This window comes from Alligator mississippiensis, chromosome 6 (assembly GCF_030867095.1).
Source record: "Alligator mississippiensis isolate rAllMis1 chromosome 6, rAllMis1, whole genome shotgun sequence".
Lineage (NCBI taxonomy): Eukaryota > Metazoa > Chordata > Crocodylia > Alligatoridae > Alligator > Alligator mississippiensis.
The window spans coordinates 33,644,261-33,664,870 of record NC_081829.1 but is presented as its reverse complement, the minus strand read 5'-3'; the positions used below and the strand labels follow the sequence as shown (position 1 = coordinate 33,664,870).

General features: G+C 43.5%; 1 protein-coding gene across 1 annotated transcript in view; it reads left to right on the top strand.

The window, feature by feature from the left end:
• ZCCHC24 (zinc finger CCHC-type containing 24) overlaps positions 1-20,610 on the top strand; it is a 196,313-nt gene that overhangs the window by 146,327 nt on the left and 29,376 nt on the right. The window contains exon 3 of the mRNA XM_006264403.4: positions 14,006-14,170. Within this exon, the coding sequence (XP_006264465.1) occupies positions 14,006-14,170 (165 nt within the window). The remainder of the gene's footprint in view (positions 1-14,005; positions 14,171-20,610) is intronic.

The following is a 20,610-nucleotide window of genomic DNA, read 5'->3' as shown; positions in this document are numbered from 1 at the left end:
TGGAAGGGAGGGTTGCTCTAGCACCCCTGGGCTGAGTCACTGCAGACATGTACCAAATGTCTATTTACTTGCAAACCGGTTCACTCTCTACAGGTTAGACCAACCTGCAAAGACTGAATCAATTCAGGCTTTTTGAATGCCTGTCCCTAGCCTGGGAGAGGACTTCTTTGGGTTTAAAAAGGTAGAAGCCAAGCATGGACATAGACATGTTCTCTCTTGAGACTTGGCTAAGGGAAAACTTTAGAGTCTGTATGTAATATTTCCCTGTGCTTGGACTATGACTAAAGAGAATCTGTGGCTATGGAATGGCCAAGATCACACAAACCAAGGGGTTCAGGCTCCACATATATGAAGGAACATTCAGTTTCTTGCTTCTTTGACTATAAAGGATGCTGTCCCTGGTTTCAGCAGGAACAATAAACATATGTACTAACCAGTGAGGGAGTGTGACAATGGTTGTCCCGGGATCTCTTTTTCATCAAGACCATCACAGTTAGGTTTTGTCTCCAAACAAATGTTTGTTTTTTGAGGATTAGAGAATTGTTCTATCAGAAACTCCTTTAGCTCTTGGACTGAACAGAAGGGAGGAGAGACCTGGAAAAGTGCCTCTGCAGCTGTCTCTACCTCTTAATGTTGTTTCTGACTAGAGAAAACCAACTTGTTTGAGGATCCAAATTTCCTTTAGTGCCCCTATTTAAGAAAGTGAAGGTATAGGAAGGAAAATAATATCTGCTGGGGAATCTATGGTTGCATAACAGTGCATAAAAAGAACAGTGAAATGCCTACAGAGAATGCTATAGCTTTCCCAGCAAACTAACTAATGTTACTGAGTGGGGAAGGAGCTGTAATGGCTGAAAAATTAAAATAAAATCACAAAATTGTAGTAATTGTGGTTTCAGAACAGGTAATTGCCATTGGGGTCAGGAATTTCCCTGGTTCTGCTTCTAATTTGCTGCCAATTTTTTTTTTTTTTTTTTTTAATTTCTAGTTTAGCGTGACTCTGGGCACATAAGAGATATATATAAGGGGATGAAAAAAAAAAGTGGGTTGGAAGGTATTTGCAGTTCCCCATTGACCTCAATTGAGCTTATAAGCGTTCATCACCACATGAAAAATTTACATTAGAAATCTTGAAATTAACATCTCTGTATCTCCATTTTTACTATCTGCAGTGGTCTAACATGGGAGGTGGGTGGTAGGCAGGGCACCAGTTCAGAGGTGGTGCCAGAAAGGTAGCCACCAGAGAGCCCGCACCACCACAGCAGCCCTTGTTCAGAGACCGTGCATTGAAGCAGCAGCAGCCCATGTTGCCACCACAACTGCAGCAGCCCCTGTACAATAGGCAAACACTCACTTAACTTCTCCCAACCCGACACCCCTGCACCAAAATTTCAAGTTATGGCTCTGTCTGTACAATATAGCTAATTCAATAAATTGCAGGATGTGGTAAAATCTAGTTAATTATAAAGCACTTCTAAATCCACAGATTACTTTCTCCTGCATAAATCTTATTGTATTATTTTTACAACAAAAAATATGACTCATTGCCTGCTCCTTCCACAATTACTGCTCCTTAATGGTGTAGTATAGCTATGTTCTACTTTAAAAGGAACCTGTGGTTAAGCGGATATATCACTGTAATTCAATAAAAGTTGGGTATCCTATGTTTCCTTTAAAGGTCCAGCCTTGAGAACCAACCCAGGTAAAAGTCACATGTTATTTATTATCCAAAATACAATGGAAAGTTAGGGAAAAAATTAACTCATTTATATAATGTTCAGTAAAGTGGCCCTGAATGAATTGACAAATGTTATGACACCTCAAGATGAGGAGAGGAATATTTGTCCAAAAGAAATCTCCTAAAACCTGAGGCCATGCCTCAAAATGTTGTGTACTCAGGATTTTTTTTTACTTCATAGGGGTGCATCTACATGTGCGCTTTACTGTGGAGTTGACTAATTAGCTCCGCAGTAAAGAGTCACTGTCTACATATTTGCTAGTATTAGAGCATGGTAAATTAATTAACTTGGCCATAAGATAGTACTGTCAGGGATAGTACTGTCTTAAGGTGGAGTAATTAAGTGCAACAATATGCATGGGTAGATTGTGACAGGGGTTGACTGACACACGGCTCAGCACTTTAGCACTTGTGCCGCATCCAGTCCCTCCATGCCCAATGCCGCCACCTGGAGCCTGGGGCTGACCCCCTGGGACTGCTGCCAGCCTGGGGCTGCTCTAGCCCAACTCAAGCTGCTGCTGTCCCAGGCTCACATGTAGATGCTGTGCCCAGGAGCGGCTAACTTTGGCTCAGACTGCTCCCTAGTTTATTGTATTACATCAATTTTACATGTACATGCACCCAGGGACTCTCAAGTGCAGAGAACCTGCAAATTCATCTTGCTTATATACATTTTCTTGCATACCACATGACAAATAAGACACACACCTTGTATTTGGAAGGCAGACTGAAGAAGAAAAAGGTTTTTCCAGTAATGGCTGAAAGCTGACTGCAAGGGATCCTGACTACAGCAACTGTAGCTGGAGGAGGTTCACACTTTAGCTCTGACCCCAAAGGGTGAACTCTACTCCCTCCCTCCCTGAGAGGGGCAGGAGGAAAAGCATGATACCCATCTTGCAGCACTGTCTCCCTGTTTCTGTTCATGCATACTTCTATTCTAGTGAAGAAAAATCAGCTTTGCAACCTAAGACGTGCACCCCAATTTTGAAGAGCTGATTTTTGGGAAAGGGGTGCATGTGGTATATGAGTACATATGGTATTAAGATGAACTAAACTGCAGTCTTCTAACAAAAATAAAGACATCTAAGATTTTTTGACCTATGTTCAATTCTAATTCTCCTTCCTTATCAGGGGGAACTATGGATCACTAGAATTTGGAGTGCATATCAGTGTTCATTTCCACTGAGCATCCACATATTCTCATTACATACAGTACTTCTCATTGTAACAGTGCTCAAAGGTGACTATTTAGCTATAGCACAGTTTCAGTTTCGTCTGTGTTCTTTTACAACATTTACAGTTTCCCATCAAATTGTATGGGACCCCTGAAAACATTATTTTTGCAGTTTTGCTGTTTTATTCATAAAAGTTATCATTGCTTTGTGATCTCATACACAAAAAGTTATTGCGATGCTGTTTACGAGCAAATCTTGTTCAGTGGTAATCTTCTCTTCATAGCTAATAAAGGTAGGAAAGCCTAGCTAGTTATGTGCTGCTTCTGTTTTCCCCTCTTCCCTCATTGCCTTTTTTAGCAGTTGCAGGACAGACAATGCTAAATATTCTGATCCCAATTACTCGCACGTGTTGACCATTGAAACAATACAGCACATGTGATCTCCCCATCAGCTATGGGAGCTGGAGCCTCAAAGACAGATCAAGTTTAAGTCTTCTGCCAAGCACCTGCTTTTTCTACGTGTATGTATACATATAGAGCAACTTGGCCCTGTACAAAGAGAAACTGTACATACTCCCAAAGCAAAATAAACCCTTTCCCAGAATGATGGGCCCATTTTACTTGTGGTAAGTTAATCTGGGAACCTTGGAAAATGTCTTGGAAGGATAACATCTGAATGGATAACAAAGAACCCTTTGAGACACCCGCATACATTTCTAACATTCTATAGGAGAAAAGCTCTTCCATTAGCAACAGCGGACAAAATTTAGTAACTAAAACAGGAAATACTTCAACCCATGCTCAAATTTTCTCTGGGAATAAGGCTGAGTTATCTAAAGAATTTTACAGTATGTTTTCAATGCATCTGTATCTAATCCTTCCATCTTTACTTTAACATGCACATATTATAGGTGCTGAAGTATTTAGGTTAAATGCACATTTGAGTGTACGTGGGGAAAAATAATTCCTCTCCCCCAAAAATGTGTAACAAAAACCATTTGCCAACTCTCTAATAGCCACCTTCCTGCAACTGTCTTTTGGAGTCAGCTGATCAATAGAACCTATCTCAGAATATTTGACATTCAAACTTCAGACTAGTCTATATTTTGGAATTCCTTCCTGTCACACACCTGCTCCTAGATGACAAGTATCAGTTAAGAGGTATTCATTAAACAACAAACCTTTACAAAGTTAAGTCACTTCAACCAACTCATATTATTTCATTAGTCAAATCTTTGATTTCCTGCCTTATCCAGATTTGTATTCTTGGCACGTAAAATACTTTCCCCTTATCTCTCCATTCCTCCAGTATCTCAGACAGCTATGGGGACATTCTGTTTTCTTATTAATTCCATTGCCTGGTCCTAAACAGTTTTCAGACAGTAAATTGTAAATACAAATATAAGATTAGATCTTTCAAGAAGACAGTGCAATAGCACAGGTTTCACAGAAGTCATTAAGTCTACAAAACCTTTGTTACTATTGATAATCTTGGGGGTGAAAGAAACAACCAAGCTTAACTAAAACCAGGTTACATTTGTAAGAAAAAACTTCTATTTACTTATAAACTGAACACACTGGCCTTGAAAGTAACACAAAATAACCATGCTAACTCCAAAATCTATTTTTGTCAAGTCTTCTGTATTAGTTAAAATGTTCCTGATGTTTATTTCTCACCATGCTCCTGGACCTAAATGTAACAAGGATTTCCTACAGTATCTGGTCGTGGTTTCCATTTTGCTACAATGTATTCTCCCCCAATTTTAGTTTGCATTACTATCAGATGTCAGTGAATAACTGACTACATCCAGCAAGTTAACCCAGTACTAGTTTTGAATCAAGTTCCATGCAGATGTGGCATTTAAAACTTGATTTCGTTAGATTTTTGAGTTTGCAGTTTAAATTAAACCCTGTGTTAGAATACGCTGATGCTATAAATATTTTCTGTTTGAATTTGAGAACTAATTTTTATCTTTAACCTTCTGCTTTTCAAAATTAAGAAGAAAAAGGCAAAAATGCTATACTAGTCAGTCATGAATCTTAGAAAATTAGGGTTGAAAGGAACCTCAGGAGGTCATCTCGTCCAATCCCTTGCTCAAAGCAGGACCATCCCCAATTATAATATCTCAGCTAAGGCTTGTCTACCCAGGTCTTAAAAGCCTCCAAGGTTGGAGATTCTAAAACCTCTCTGGGTAACCTGTTCATGTTTTACTACCCTCCTAGCCAGAAAGTTTCTCTTACTATCTAATCTAAACTTTTTTTGCTGTAACTTGAGACCACTGCTCCTTGTTCTGTCATCTGCCACTAGGCACTTGTCCACATTACACCTCTCCTGTTACCATGTTACACTTTTACTGTGTCCACGTGACAAAAATCACCATTAAGTTAGCTAAATAGTGTCTGTGTATCCACGTTGTCAGCTGACTTTATCATTTTAGATTATTTTTATTGTGATAATTGAAAACACCTCCAACATGTTTTATTTTTAGCTCCTGAATTTCCTCCAGGAGGGTTTTTTTTAATCATTTTAAATTTTCAACGTGGATCTAAATTATGTCCAAAAATGTGATTTTCCCTTCTTTGCAGGTGCCACTTGGGTTCACTCAGTAATCCATGGAAATCCATTAAATCAATTGATTGTAATATTTCAACAAGATTCCAGGGGCTAATCTTGCAAATTTTTACTGGTGATTTACTTCAAGGTTCAGATTAATGAAAAATACAACTTTTTTTGGACTCCAAAAAAATTGATTCCCTGTGTTCACATGTATTTCATGACAAAGATCAAATTATTATGGGTCAGGCAGTTCAAGACTCAGGCTAATTAAAATTACATTTTGTTGGATTGGGTTTTTGGTTTGGCAGGGCTGGGGACACAGATCAGGAGTGAGGGGAACTGGCAGGGCTGGGAAGATAGAGGTAACCCAGGTGGTAAATGTAACCCAGGTCATACTCAGATGAGGTACCCCCACTCCAATGGAAGGAGTTTAGCAGGTGTTAGTGCACTATGGGTGGGGTAGCTGCTTATGGAGAAGCAGCTCTCCTCCTATCCCCTGTAGAGTAGAGTAGAGCCGAGACCAATTGGAATTAACAATATATGGGTTTAATAGGGAAAGAACAGGGTGGAATATAACATATATGCAGGGGGCAAAGGGACCCTGGGAGATAACGGTACCCCCCACTCCGGGCACCTGGGAGAGCGGGGGAGAACTAGGGAAGCAGAGAGAAGTCAAAGGGATTTTAGGTGAACATACACATATAACAGACACATCAACAACAGACGAAGTACAGGTTCACAAAATATAAGATGCAAGGTTTCCCAAAATATGAGGAGCAGATCCCACAAAATTTGAGGCATAGGCACCCCAGTGGGGCAGGATAGAAGAGGTAAGGGGACCCCTCTCCCCAGTGAGGATTCTCTTTTGCAAGTAACTCAACCCTCTGGTACCCTGGCCCAGAATCAAACCTAGGTCTCCCATGTGACAAACAAAAACTGTACTACTGAGCTACTGGGCAGAAGCAATTGGTGACGGGCAGAAGCAATTGGTGACGGACAGGGGGGACAAGGCTGAACTCCTCAATGAGTTCTTTGCCTCAGTGTTCCTAAGTGAGGTGCAAGACAAGTCTCTCACTGGGATTGTAGAGAGGCAGCAGCAGGGCGCCAGACTACCATGCGTAGACCCTGAGATGGTGCAGAGTCACCTGGAGGAACTGGATGCGTTTAAGTCGGCAGGCCCGGATGAGCTCCATCCGAGGGTACTGAAGGCACTGGCTGACGTCATTGTACAGCCACTGGCGGGAATATTTGAATACTCGTGGCACACGGGCCAGGTCCCGGAGGACTGGAAAAGGGCCAATGTGGTCCCCATTTTCAAGAAGGGGAGGAAGGAGGACCCGGGCAACTATAGGCCAGTCAGTCTCACCTCCATCCTAGGCAAAGTCTTTGAAAAAATTATCAAGGCTCACATTTGCGAGAGCCTGTCAGGACAAATTATGCTGAGGGGAAACCAGCACAGGTTCATAGCAGGTAGATCATGCCTGACTAATCTAGTCTCTTTTTATGACCAGGTTACAAAACACCTGGACGCAGGAGTAGGGGTTAACGTTGTTTACTTAGACTTCAGGAAAGCCTTCGATACGGTATCCCACACCATCCTGGTGAACAAGTTAAGAGGCTGTGACTTGGATGACTACACAGTCCAGTGGGTGGCAAATTGGCTAGAGGGTCGCACCCAGGGAGTTGTAGTAGATGGGTCGGTATTGACCTGGAAGGGTGTGGGCAGTGGGGTCCCACAGGGCTCGGTCCTTGGACCGATACTCTTCAATGTCTTCATCAGCAACTTGGACGAGGGAGTGAAGTGTACTCTGTCCAAGTTTGCAGATGACACAAAACTGTGGGGAGATGTGGACACACCGGAGGGCAGGGAACAACTACAAGCAGACCTGGACAGGTTGGACATATAGGCAGAAAACAACAGAATGCAATTCAACAAGGAGAAATGCAAAGTACTGTATCTAGGGAGGAAAAATGTCCAGCATACCTACTGCCTAGGAAATGACCTGTTTGGAGGCACGGAAGTGGAAAGGGATCTTGGAGTCCTGGTGGACTCCAAGATGAACATGAGTCGTCAGTGTGACGAAGCCATCAGAAAAGCTAATGGCACTTTATCGTGCATCAGCAGATGCATGATGAACAGATCCAAGGAGGTGATACTTCCCCTCTATCAGGCGCTGGTCAGACCGCAGTTGGAATACTGCGTGCAGTTTTGGGCGCCGCACTTCAAGAGGGATGTGGATAACCTGGAGAGGGTCCAGAGAAGGGCCACTCGTATGGTTAAGGACTTGCAGGCCAAGCCCTATGAGGAGAGACTGGGGCACCTGGACCTCTTCAGCCTCCGCAAGAGAAGGTTGAGAGGCGACCTTGTGGCTGCCTATAAGTTCATCATGGGAGCACAGAAGAGAATCGGTGAGGTTTTATTCACCAAGGTGCCTCTGGGGGTTACAAGAAATAATGGCCATAAGCTAGCAGAGAGCAGATTTAGACTAGACATTAGGAAGAACTTCTTCACAGTTAGAGTGGCCGAGGTCTGGAACGGGCTCCCAAGGGAGGTGGTGCTCTCCCCTACCCTGGGGGTCTTCAAGAGGAGGTTAGATAGGCATCTAGCTGGGGTCATCTAGACCCAGTACTCTTTCTTGCCTATGCAGGGGGTCGGACTCGATGATCTATTGAGGTCCCTTCCAACCCTAGCATCTATGAATCTACCAATGCCTAGGCTGCCAACTCCAGCTCCAGGCTCTAGTGCACCTAGGATCCTCCATTAGCTGTCTGCACACCAAGCAGCTCAGCTTCATGCCATAGGGAGGTCAGAAAGAACCCGAGCTGCCACCTGCAGCTCGGGGCTTTGATCCCTCTGGGACCCACTGCATGCCACTCCTGGGAAGTAGGGGGCTGTAGATCAGGAGTGAAGGGCATTGGCAGTGTATGGTGTAGGCTGTGCTAAACTGTTATATGTGGCTGTTGTACCCAGCTCTGGGGTGTATCTCAGCCCTCCCCATATACTATTATATGCAGCTGTTACATCCCAAAGCTTGGCGCATATCTGCCATTCCTATGCACTGTCATATGTGTCTATTACACCCCACAGCTAGGGCTACCTCATGCCATGTCACACTGGGGGACTCTCTTGGACACCCCTGACCATATGGGCTGGATCAGGGAGAATTTCCAGTTGTAATCCCAGCCCAAAAAACAGCCCAGTTCCAGGAAAACCAGAAAACTAGAAAAACCACAGAGGCATGACGTAGGGTGGCCCAAGAAAGATTTCCACCTCTAATTCCAGCCCAAAAGAAATTCCTTATTTTAGCCTATATACTTAGTACAGTGGGCATAGGGGTACTGTCAGTTGGCAGCCTGGCATGCACAAACCATGCTTGGGGCTGGGCAAGACTCTAGCCGGAGATGTCCAGGAGAGTCCCCCCAGTGCCACAGAGGTATGCCGTGTGATAGCCCAAGAATGATTTCAAGTCATACTCCCAGCCCCAAATCCAGTTCCTTATTTAGGTCCATATACTTAGCACTGTGGTTGCGGTGCTGTCAGTTGGCAGCCTGGCATGGCCAAGCTATGTTTTGGGCTGGGCAAGACTCTGGTCAGGAGTGTCCAAGAGAGTCCTCCAGTGGCACATAGGCATGGTGTCAGATGGCCCAGAAAAGATTTCAATCTGTAATCTCAGCCCAAAAGCCAGTTCCTTATTCAAGTCCATATACTTAGTAAGACTGTGTGAAGCTTTGGTCCCTCATTTGATTTGGTGGAGATTTGGCCCAGTTCAGTGGCCGAATCTCCTAATCCGAATTGAATCAGAAGACCCTTTAATTTCTCTGAATTGAATTGGAACCCTCTGAATTGATTTGGAGAGATTCAGAAAGGTTTGGCAATTCAGATATAGACACAGCTTTAAATGTTTTTTCTACATACGTCAAGGTAGCAGGTGGCTCGTGAATGCTGTGATGCTGGGGTGGATGGAGCATCCCACAGGAGCACGGGAGGCTCCCCAGCGTGCTCAGCAGCAGAACTGAAAGTGGACCTAAAGCACTTCCGGTCCACTTCCGGGTCCACTGGGGAGCATGCGGGGGGCCCCACACGCTGCCCACTTGGCAACTGGTGCCCTCTGAGTCTGGGGTGGCACCCCGGGCCCCTCTGTGGCCGATCGCTGAACCAGGGGGATGCAGGGGGACCCCACTGCGTGCTCCCTGGTGGACCCAGAGTGGACCGGAAGTAGTTCCGGTCCACTTCTGGGTTCACTGCCAAGCATGCAGGGGCTCCCCCCACCACACTCCTGTTGGACACTCCATCCGCCCCAGCATCGCAGCGTTCACGAGCCGCGCTGGTATCTCGAGGTACATAGAAAAAACATTTAAAGTTGTGTCTATGGCTGAATTGCCGATTCTCTGAATCAGCATCAAATCTTCAGATTCGGCTGAATCGAACCAGGGACAGCAATCTGAATCAACTAATCGAATCATTGTCCCTGATTTAGCCCGAATCCAAATTGAATATGGCCCGCTTTACACACCCCTGATACTTAGTACAGCAGGCATGGGGAGGCTTGTCAGTTGGCAGCCTCACATGAACAAATTGGGCTTTGGGCCAGGCAAGCCTCTGGTCAAAGATGTCCAGAAAAGTCCGCCAGTGCCACAGAGGCATGGCGTGGTGTGGCCCAAGAAGGATTTCCAGCCATAATCCCAGCCCAAAACTGGTTCCTTATTTGAGCCCATATACTTAGTACAGTGGGCATAGCGGGGCTGTCAGTTGGCAGCCTGGCATGCACAAACTGTGCTTTGGGCCGGGCAGGACTGTGGCCAGGGTTCTTTGGGACAGTCCTGCAGTGGCATGGACAGGAAGTTGGGGGTGCACCCTGCCCTGGCTGGCCACCAAACTATTGCCAAGCCTGGTCTTTCTCTGGTCTTTCTTGCCTTCCTCACCCTCCCTTTTTGACAGCACCTATTTTAAAGCCCCAAATGGGGTTCTATCCGAGCTATAGGCACTCTTCCTCCCTCACAGACTTCGGGGATTAATGGAGTTTCCAACCTTGCTGTGTGACAGGGAAACTGCCCGTGCCAGCACCACGCTTTGGCACCACGCAGCCCATTGGGCTTTCCAACGGGGGTGCGCACCAGGGGCTTCATGCCTCATCTGTCAGCTTTGCTGGGGTGTTGGTTTTAGGGTGACTCTGCTGGTCACCCAGGCAGTTTCCTCATTGCCAGGACAGTTCCCCTGGACACCAACCACAGTAGCACACCATGATATTGTCTCCTCATCTCTCTGGAAAAACTGTGTCGACCCAGGACTGACCTAGTTGTGCCCAGCTCTGGAGTGTAATGGCCATGGATAACAGTGTATGGTGAAGGCTATGATGAAATGTTATATGTGGCCATTGCACCCAGCTCTGGGGTATTTCTCAGCCCTCCCCATACGCTGTTCTATGTAGCAGTTACACCCCAGAGCTGGGTGCATCTCTGCCCTCCCCATGTACTGTTATATGTGGGCATTACACCCCAGAACTAGTGCCACCCCACGCCATGCTTCTGGCACTCGGGACTCTTCTGGACACCCCTGACTATGTGGGCTTGCCCAGGAAGTATATAGGCTTGAATAAGGAACTGGTTTTTGGGCTGGGATGACAGCTGGAAATCCTTAGTATAGTGTGCATGGGGGGCTGTGAGTTGGCAGCCTGGCATGAACAAACAGTGCTTTGGGCCAGACAAGACTCTAATCAGAGATGTCTGAGAGAATCCCGCAGTGGCATAGAGTCATGGTATGGGGGGCCTAAGAAGGCTTTTCATCTGTATTCCCAGCCCAAAAGAAGTTCCTTATTCAAGCCCATACACGTGTACATGGGGGGCTGTCAATCAGGCCATGCTTTGGGCCATGCAAGACTCTGGTCAGAGGTATCCAGGAGAGTCACCTGGTGGTACACAGGCATGGTGGATGCAGGATATTAATTTACGTATTATTTGGTAAATATGCATATCTAATTAAATTCCCTCTCTTTAAAATGTTAATTCATTAATAAGAAGCTTTTATTGGGTATAGATTAGCTTTGAAAAAGGAACTGGGAACCAGGAATAAGGACCTGGGACTTAAAGGAACAAACTGCACCCTCATGAACCATAGCATAGCCTTGGTGTTGGCTGTCCTGAAACAGTGGATGGTGAGAAGGCCAGTCACTGCCAGCCTGAGGTCCCTGCCCCACACCACCAGGGGCAGTGGGTGGGGAGGGAGCTGTATGGTGCAAATGTGCCTTGACCTTCAGTAGAGGCAGGCAGTTTGCAATTTGGGCCTGGTGCCACCCCTTCCAGCCCCTGTATGACAGGTTTTGGCCCCAGAGGCCTTGCACCACCCCTTCCTGCCCCTTACACCAGGATTAGGTCCTAAGGCCAAAGTGCAGGCATGATGTGTTGGGATTGGGTACTGCCTGGGACATGGCACCACCCCCACCTAGCCTTGCACACCACACTGGGACTGGGTGCCTTTTCTGGCATGCAGAACCTGGGTTCCCTGTGGGTCTGGTTGGTTGGCAGCAGGGGAATGGTGGCACCACTCCCCTGCCACCAAAGTTCCAGACCCATAGGGAGCCCTGAGGGTTGGATGATATGGTGCTGCAGGTCAGATATAGCCTGTGGGACAGGGGTTGAATACCCCTGGTCTAAATAATTAGAAAATAACACTTTAAACTAAACTAGCCAATAGGTAATTTAAGAAATAAATCACTATAAAATTCCTCCCTGCACTGATCTTTCTATGTGGAAATAATGCATGCAGGACCAAACTGGACAACTGTCATAGCTAGTACTACTCTGCTCTCACTAGAAATGGCCCTATACTATTGTATTTATTCTGACACTGCTGATCATGCCGTTTGAAATCAGATGTCAAACATGATTGCATCCAAGGATTTTACAATAATTCAAAAGTTTAGGCAAGCAGTAAACATTATTGTGACAGACATCAATGTTTCAGATCAGGCAGGCAGCCCCTCAAAAAAAATATGATTCGCTATTTCCAGGACACAAGATAGGAGAATGAGAATGGATAAAATAGAAACCATATGGCCCTCTGCACTGCAGATGAAGGACGTTTCAAATGCTTTCCATTCATCACTGAAAAAAACAGAATAAAGGAAATATGCAGAGGAGAGTGATTAATGTGTTAATTTACTTATGAACAGTCATAAAAGAATCTCCTTATGATTATATATGCATATATGTGTAGTATTTGACTCAATCTGCCACTGAACAAATCGTAACCATCTTGGAAATGTACAGCTAATTAATTACTTTTTTTAAAATTTGGTGATATAAAGGGTGGCTTATAAAATGAATACAGATGATCAAACAAAAGCTAGCCTAAAAAGGAGGCATAACAACCAGGGTTTGTGCCTGGTACAGTAGCAGTAGCAGGGCTGGCAATAAGAGCTGGGCCAGTGACAGTGACAGGGCCAACATCCACAACAGCTGGAGCTCCTGTGATCTGTCTAAGTGGGTGCCTGAGGCTGGTGCCTTGGTCTTTCACTTCTTATTATGCTACTGCAATGGGAGCAGATAGGGGTTTGGTAAGGGAGCATGGAGCCACGTATTGTTAGATCACGGTTGAAATCCTTCCTGTGATTGACCCACTAACAGTGGTTTAGTAGCAAGCACAACATGAGCTACCAATCATAGGCTAGTTTATAGTGGATAAATCCTCCATTCCAACGTCAGAACTGGCCCTTCTGTCATAGCGTTAATAGAGTAGAAATAGATATAGATAAATATGGAGATTGAACTGCCTTTGGAGTTGTAAAAGCAGGACAATCAGCAGCACAGGACTGAAACCAATTGCCAGACCATCATGGAAGATGAGTCATTTCAAACATATCTAAAATATTAGCATTATCACAAGAGGGCTATGACTCGTATAATGCAGTCAGAGTATGTGGCTTAGTTTGACTTACCGTGCCTTCTAAGCAGTAAAAAGTTAATTATTCATGCTCAAAAGACACTATCCTGACTCAGTAAAATTCACTAATGTTGATATTAGAGCACTGACTGCCAAGAATCCTGACCAGAGAATTCTAAATGTCTTTTCTAATATCCCTTTAAATCAGTGATTCTCAACCAAGTTGCCATGAGATCCTTTTAAAGGTGCTACACAATATTAGCACTGTGAGGTATGAAACTTCCTACATGCAATTCATAAGATAAACCCAGAGATTTTGAGTAGGAATCCATAATGTCAAAAACTTTCTGACTTGTTCTGGTCTGAGTTCTTTACCATGAGAATTTCTCTATCATTTTTCTGTAGTTAAAAGATAGTGAAAGCTAAGGGCTGGCATATTCTGAAGTGTTCCTTGAGCCCAAAAAAGGTTAAGAATCACTGCTTTATAGTTAGTAGTTGGAATCTACCAAGTGTTTCCAGAAACTCTGTATAGCGCTCTCTCAGTTCTGTTGAAATTAAATCCCATGTATCAAGTAATCATTTGTTGGGGAATGTGTCCTTTTTAAACTTTTCCCCATGTATTCATCTGGTATTCATTTTTCCTTTTTTATAATTTAGGCTCGTCCAAAGGGAGAAGGCCTGACTCCATACCAGGGCAAGAAACGCTGCTTTGGTGAATACAAATGCCCCAAATGCAAGAGAAAATGGATGAGTGGAAACTCCTGGGCTAACATGGGACAAGAATGTATCAAGTGTCACATCAATGTTTATCCTCACAAACAGGTAGGGTAGCTGCAGAGGTAAAGAAATCAAAAGAATTCTGGTTTCTGACTTGAAAGTGGGAAAGCGCCCAAAGTGTGATTCTGCACAAGAGAGCAAAGAAAAGCTTGGTCAGTTGCAAGATTTAATTTTGAATGAACACAAACAACAAGCAATTTCTATTTCTCTATCGATAGCAGCAGTTCCCAAACTCTGACAGGCTGTGCACCACCAATTTAAAACAATACAACCTTAAGTACCACTAGCAATTTTTTGTCATATAAAATAATCATAATAAATCTGTTACCGTGTACCACTGACAGGTTGTCTGAATACCATTGGTGGTACGCATGCCACAGATTAGGAGCCACTGATCTGTGGATTTGTTGCACAAGTATATGCAAACATCAGGATGTTTGCACAGTCATTTTGTATATAACAAGGCTCTGTGCTGAGTCTCTAGGCAACTTGCCTATGATATCCTCTGAATTGAGTGTTTAATTCTTCAATGAAGGTTTCCCAAGAGCAAGAACTATCTTTGTACAAAACTCAGCAAAGTGTGATTCCAACTTCCACTAGTAATTTAGGATGTTACAGTAAAAACTGAATGTTAACTAGCAAGGGTCTCCTAATGTTGATGCTAGTTTTGTTATTTAGACTGGTTTCATACCTTTTTAACCCCAGTGACTTCAGTTATACCCAAATTACACTGTTTTCTTTTCTCCAAAGAAATGCATTTGAACATTTTTTTAAGATTAAAGAGATGATCCCCACTCTCTATATCCTTTTAGGATGCAGATAGATATAACATTTGAAACAGGGTGGGGGAAGCAGAGCCAACTGTCAGGGTGGCTCTGCAGTCCCCCTCTCCCAGGTCCTGTGACACCGGGATGTGTGTACCTCCCTACACTTCACCCTTTGGAGCACTTCAAAGCACTTGACATGTGATAATTGTCTCCAGCCTCAGTTAAACAGAGCAAAGCAAGACTTAATTCACATTTCACTAGTAGCAAACAATGTCACAAGAAAAGAAAGTAGCAGGGAAGAGCTTTATAATGCATTCCCAGGTTAGAGTTACTGGTATTATCTTGGCTACTGGTTTACCTTCTAAGCCCCCAGCATCCCAAAACCGGAGATGGACACACATAATAGTTAGATTAGTTTAGTGCTTTTGATACCTGGGGTGGACAGACAAAGCTTGTTAAACTGGTTTAAAGCTGTTTAGAAATGTCCAAAAGAGTATTCAAGAAATAAAGTACTGTTTTGAATTAGTTCAGCATTATATGTGGAAAACAGAGTTCTGTGACACAGGTCGGTTACTCCTCCAAGCATCCCGTACTGCATTGCTCCTTCCCCCTTTCCCTACCCACACACACAACAGGTCTTTCTTAGAATTATGCAACCAGAACTATACTGCCACCCCACAGTTTTCCCTTTTTATCACTGAGTTTAAAATAAAATCAGCCTTTCTTGTGACTAGCTGTGCTCTCACTCCCTACTTAACTGTGCTCTTAGCCACTAGGAACCCAAAAGCACAGGTCCCTTTCCCACCACATCAGATGGGTACACCACAGACTTCAGTTAATTGAAGGCTATTGTAGTTCATTAAACCTAGGTTTAAGGGAAGAGGGAAAGTAGGAAGGTGTAAACCCCAGTGACAGGTCACCTACCCCAGGAACCTGCAAACTATGGGTAGAAGCACTCCGGCACCTCCCTCGCTAAGAGGTCTACTGTACTGGGTGCTCACTCCCACTATCTGCTGTTGAAGCCACAGCACTTCACGCACAGTTGTTAACTGGTTCCCAATCAATGACATTTCATAATGGTTCTGTTCCAGTGGGAAGATCTTGGCTTTACGCCCACTTTATGGAAATGGGATACTTCTCCCTAGCTTGTTACCTAGCTTGCCTGCTGAAGGCAAGCAAAACTCAAGGGGCATCCGAACCCCAAGCCTCCAGGCTTGGGCCTGCATGTAGGATGACTGGCAAATGATTTGGAAGTATCTGAAGCCCCATGTGGAGGTAGAGAATGTTTGCAGGTAGTAGGACCAAATATGGTTCTTGGCTGACTCACGGATTTGGAATTGATTTGGCTGATTTGATTTGGAACATGAAAAATTTTCCTTAAAAAAATAAAAATAAATGTGCAACTGCACCCTGTCCTACAACAGCTGGGAATTAGTTCCCAATAGAAATGAACTACAGGACAATAAGTTTGTTAGAGAATACCAGAACTTTTACATAGTACCTTTTTAGAACATTTTTAGGAAGAACAGATCAGAGAATGATTTGTAAGAAATTTGTGTTGGGTCCATAATACTCATCATAGGACAGTTTCATTATACTTATTACACTAAGTCATCTAAAAATGTGGTTGGGGGTAGAATGTTTTGTACTAGAATTAATATAGAGTAGAGTTGGTCAAAAAACTGATTTTCATCCTATTTAAAAAAAATCATTTTTTTTTAATCCTAATTTTTAGTCAATTGGAACATTTTGTTCTACACCCTTTTATATTTTAATTTATTCTATATATAAAAAGAAAGTAAACTTCAACCCCAAAAGTCATTTTTAAATGGAAGCTTTATGTATTACAAATGTCAAGCTGGGACATCTTAGTTTCAAAATGTTTTTCCCCATTTTTTTGCACAATAAAATTGCAAGGATAAAAGATTTTAAAGAAAAATGGAGTGAGAGAGAGAAATTGAGAGAGAGAGAGAAAACAAATAGCACATAATTTTGAACCTGGATTTTCCAATACATAACTGCTTCAATGATAGTTTTTGACCAGCTCTATTACAAAAATTCTAGTCTAGAGGCTGTTCCTGGTCCTAAGAAATGAGGCAAGCACACAGGCAGTATTTGAGCAGTATTATGATGTACTGATTTCATTATAAATTGGCATGAAATATATACGAAAGCAAGTACCTGAAGAAGACAGACCCTAATATTTTACTTTTTAATGACTGGTTATGAACACATGCAAGATACCCCAAGGGAAAAGGTGTTTGCAATTTTGCTACATTGCAGAAAACTGTAATTGATGGTAGAAGTGGGAATTATTTAACAGAGTCTTGGAGATTTATTCAACAGCATCTTGGCTGAGTCTTGACAAGAAATGGAGCTGTATTGTGATATAAGGACCTCTATAAAGGATAAACAGAACATTAAACTATCTAGTAGAAGAAAATAGGAAAATCTGCACAATAGGCCAACCAAAAATGACTGTAACATTTAAAAAGCAAGTCAAATTGATGGTGGATCAACCCCAAAGAATAAGAACTCTCAGACATCAGCAAAGGAGAAGTGACTTGAATTTCATGAGTCTGCCACTCCGTTTGGCCAAGCCTAATGCTGGTTACTCCATGGCTAATATAGGTAGCCTGTTGTCCAGACACTCAGGTCTGTCAAACCATTCATTAGGAATTATAGCAAGAGATATGCAGCAGTGTAATGGATTGCCTGCAACCTAATATGCCACAGCATTTTGTGCCACTAGACAATCTTCTGACCCACATCACTGTAGACAGTATACAAAAGACCCATAAAAGATCAGTTATGAGCTTTTATATTGTAATTAAAAAGCAGTCTGTCATAAGAGCATAAGAATAGTTATATCAGGTAAACCAAAGACCCATCCAATCCAGTACCCTGTTTCCAACAGTAAGACGTAACAGCTTTTTTAAAGGAAGAGTGTAATGCTCTTGTCCATTCACATAACAACAGTAGAACAAGGAAGAACATTTTAAAAATATATTTTATTGACTGGCAGCCATGAAAGGCTGCTTCAGGAAACTTCTTGCTTGCCCCAGAGTTCACCTCCCCATTCCCAGGTTCACAAAGCTTCCTGCTGTAAGGTACTGGATCTAAATTCTAACCTTTCATTGGCATATCACTAGAAAGAGAATAGCAAAAAGGTCATATGCAGTGAGCCATCCCCTGTCTTACACCCCCCCCCCCGGCCCCCCAGTTACCAACTAAATACGTGGAGCCAGAGACAACTGTGGGTGCGGGGCCTGGGGCAAATAAGTCTGTGCAGGGCCCGGGACAAATCAGCTTGTGCAGGGCCCGGACACAGAGGCAGCAGGGGGTCGTGGGGTAGTGAGTGGCTGAATGCAAAGCTGGCCCAGCTCTGTGGGGCCCCCCAAAGCATGGGGCCTAGGGCAGTTGCCCCGGTTTCTCCACTCCCCCCCCTCCCCACCAGGTACGGCCCTTCTTCGAGCTCAGTTTCAAGTCCAGTGTCCTAAGGTTTGTTTGTTTTTTCATAGATTCATAGATTATAAGGGGCTAGAGGGGACCTTGTAGATCATTGGGTCCAGTCCCCCTACACTAGGAAGGAAAAGACAACTGGGGTCAAGTGACACCAGTGAGGTGACTGTCCAGTCTCCTTTTGAAGATTTCCAGGGGAGGTGACTGCACCACTGGAGGGAGTTTATTCCACAATCTAGACACCCTGACTGTGAGAGAGTTTTTCTTGGAACTGAGCCTGAAGCAGCCTTCCAAGAGTTTGTATCCATTGCTTCTGGTCTTCCCCAGGGGTGCCCTTGTGAACAGCTGTTCACTGAGTTCTTGATGTACTCCCCTGTTGTAGCATTAAGCCACTACTGAGTCCCCTCTCAGCCTTCTCTTCTGTAGGCTGAAGAAGCCCAAGTCCCTCAGCCTCTCCTAATATCACTTGTCTTGCAAGTCCCTGATCATACAGGTGGCTCTTCTCTGGACCCTCTCAAGTTTTTCCACATCTTTGTTGAAGTGCAACACCCAGAACTGTATGCAGTACTCCAGCTGTGGTCTCACAGAGTACAGTGCAGAGTACAGTGGGAGTATCAGTTTCTTAGTTTTGCATGATATGCAATGGTTAATGCATGCCAGTGTGTTGTTTGCCCTGCTGGCCACAGCATTGCGCTGCCAGCTCATGTTCATGCGATGGTCGATCATTACCCCTAGGTCCCTTTCAGCCATGGTGCAAGTCAAATTTTAGCCACTGAGCGTGTAGGTATGTTGGGGCTTGTTTGCCCCCAAATGGAGCACCTTACATTTCTGAGTGTTGAACTTCATCAGGTTCCAGTCCGCCCAACTCTCCAGCCTGGCCAGGTCCACCTGTATCTGCAACCTATCTTCTGGCATGACCACACTCCCCTATAACTTGATGTTGTCCGCAAACATGGCCAACAAGCTTTTTACCCCCACATCCAAATCCTTGATAAAGATTTTGAAAAGCACCACTCCAAGCACAGACCCCTGAGGGACACTACTGGCCACTTCTTGCCAGGATGACACAGATCCTTTCATGAGAACTCTCTGGGTCCTACCAAGCAGCCAGTTTTCCAAAATTGTTGTATAGTCCTCCTTGAGGACTGTCCCTAGCTTCCACTATGTGTACACCCCTTTTTCTTTTTCAAGAGGATCGCAATGTCCCTATTGAGCCAGGAGGGCTTGCCAGCCCTTCTGCTACCTTTCCTCTTCATGGGAATGGTTGTGATATAAAGTATACATGCATCACACTTGCACATACAAACTGAACAAACAAATTAGCTGTTTGCTCATGATCAATCAATCACTAAAATAGCAACTGAGTAAATATTATTGTGGGCTTTGCCTATGATAAACTTAATCATTTGAATAGATTTCCATACCAACAGATACTGAATAGCTGTATGAAATATAGATGCTGGAATTTGGACAGAAATTATGGACAGAGTTACTTGTTTTTGTGGATTAATTAGCATTAAGTTGTAATTATTATGAAATGACAGTGCTTTATAGAGATGTATACATAAACTAAAATACCACTATTATTAATAGCTTGACATTATTAAACCCATCTTAAGTTTGGCTCAGATGATACATGTAGGAGTTAGCATTCTGGAATTTCATTCCTGGCTCTGATATTGATTCATCTCTCCAGAAATACTTCAGTTTCCTGATATGTAATGTAGGTATGCTACTTACTTTCTATGAGGGTTGCAAGGCTGAACTTAGTAAAGAGTTGCAGAATGCATTAAGAATGTTGCAGTACAAAATATCAACATCAACATATATCAAAGTAGAACACAAACATCCATGAAACCTGAAAAAGTCATAGTCCCAACTTAGTTTCTATTATAGCATGAGCATTAGAAAATATTTTATGGTAACTGTCTCATGCAGGGAAATATGGAATATGGAATCTGTAATCACAAATGACATTGTTTATCTTGGCTTTGTCATTCAAAGAGATGCATCATCTTATAAAGGTGCTAAGGGATTAGAAAGATCATCAGTTCCACTAGCTGGGATAAAAATGTAAAAGGACTCTCAGCATTTGTACTTCAAGGCTAGAAGCAGAAATTACGTGTAAACTGGCTTAATGAAGGTCAATAGTGATTGGGTATAACTTTCTGGGCCATGTCATCAGCAGTTATAAATAGGTATAGTCCTTTTAAAGTCAATGGATCTACAAGGACAATCTAGCCTTTTCCCCCTGAA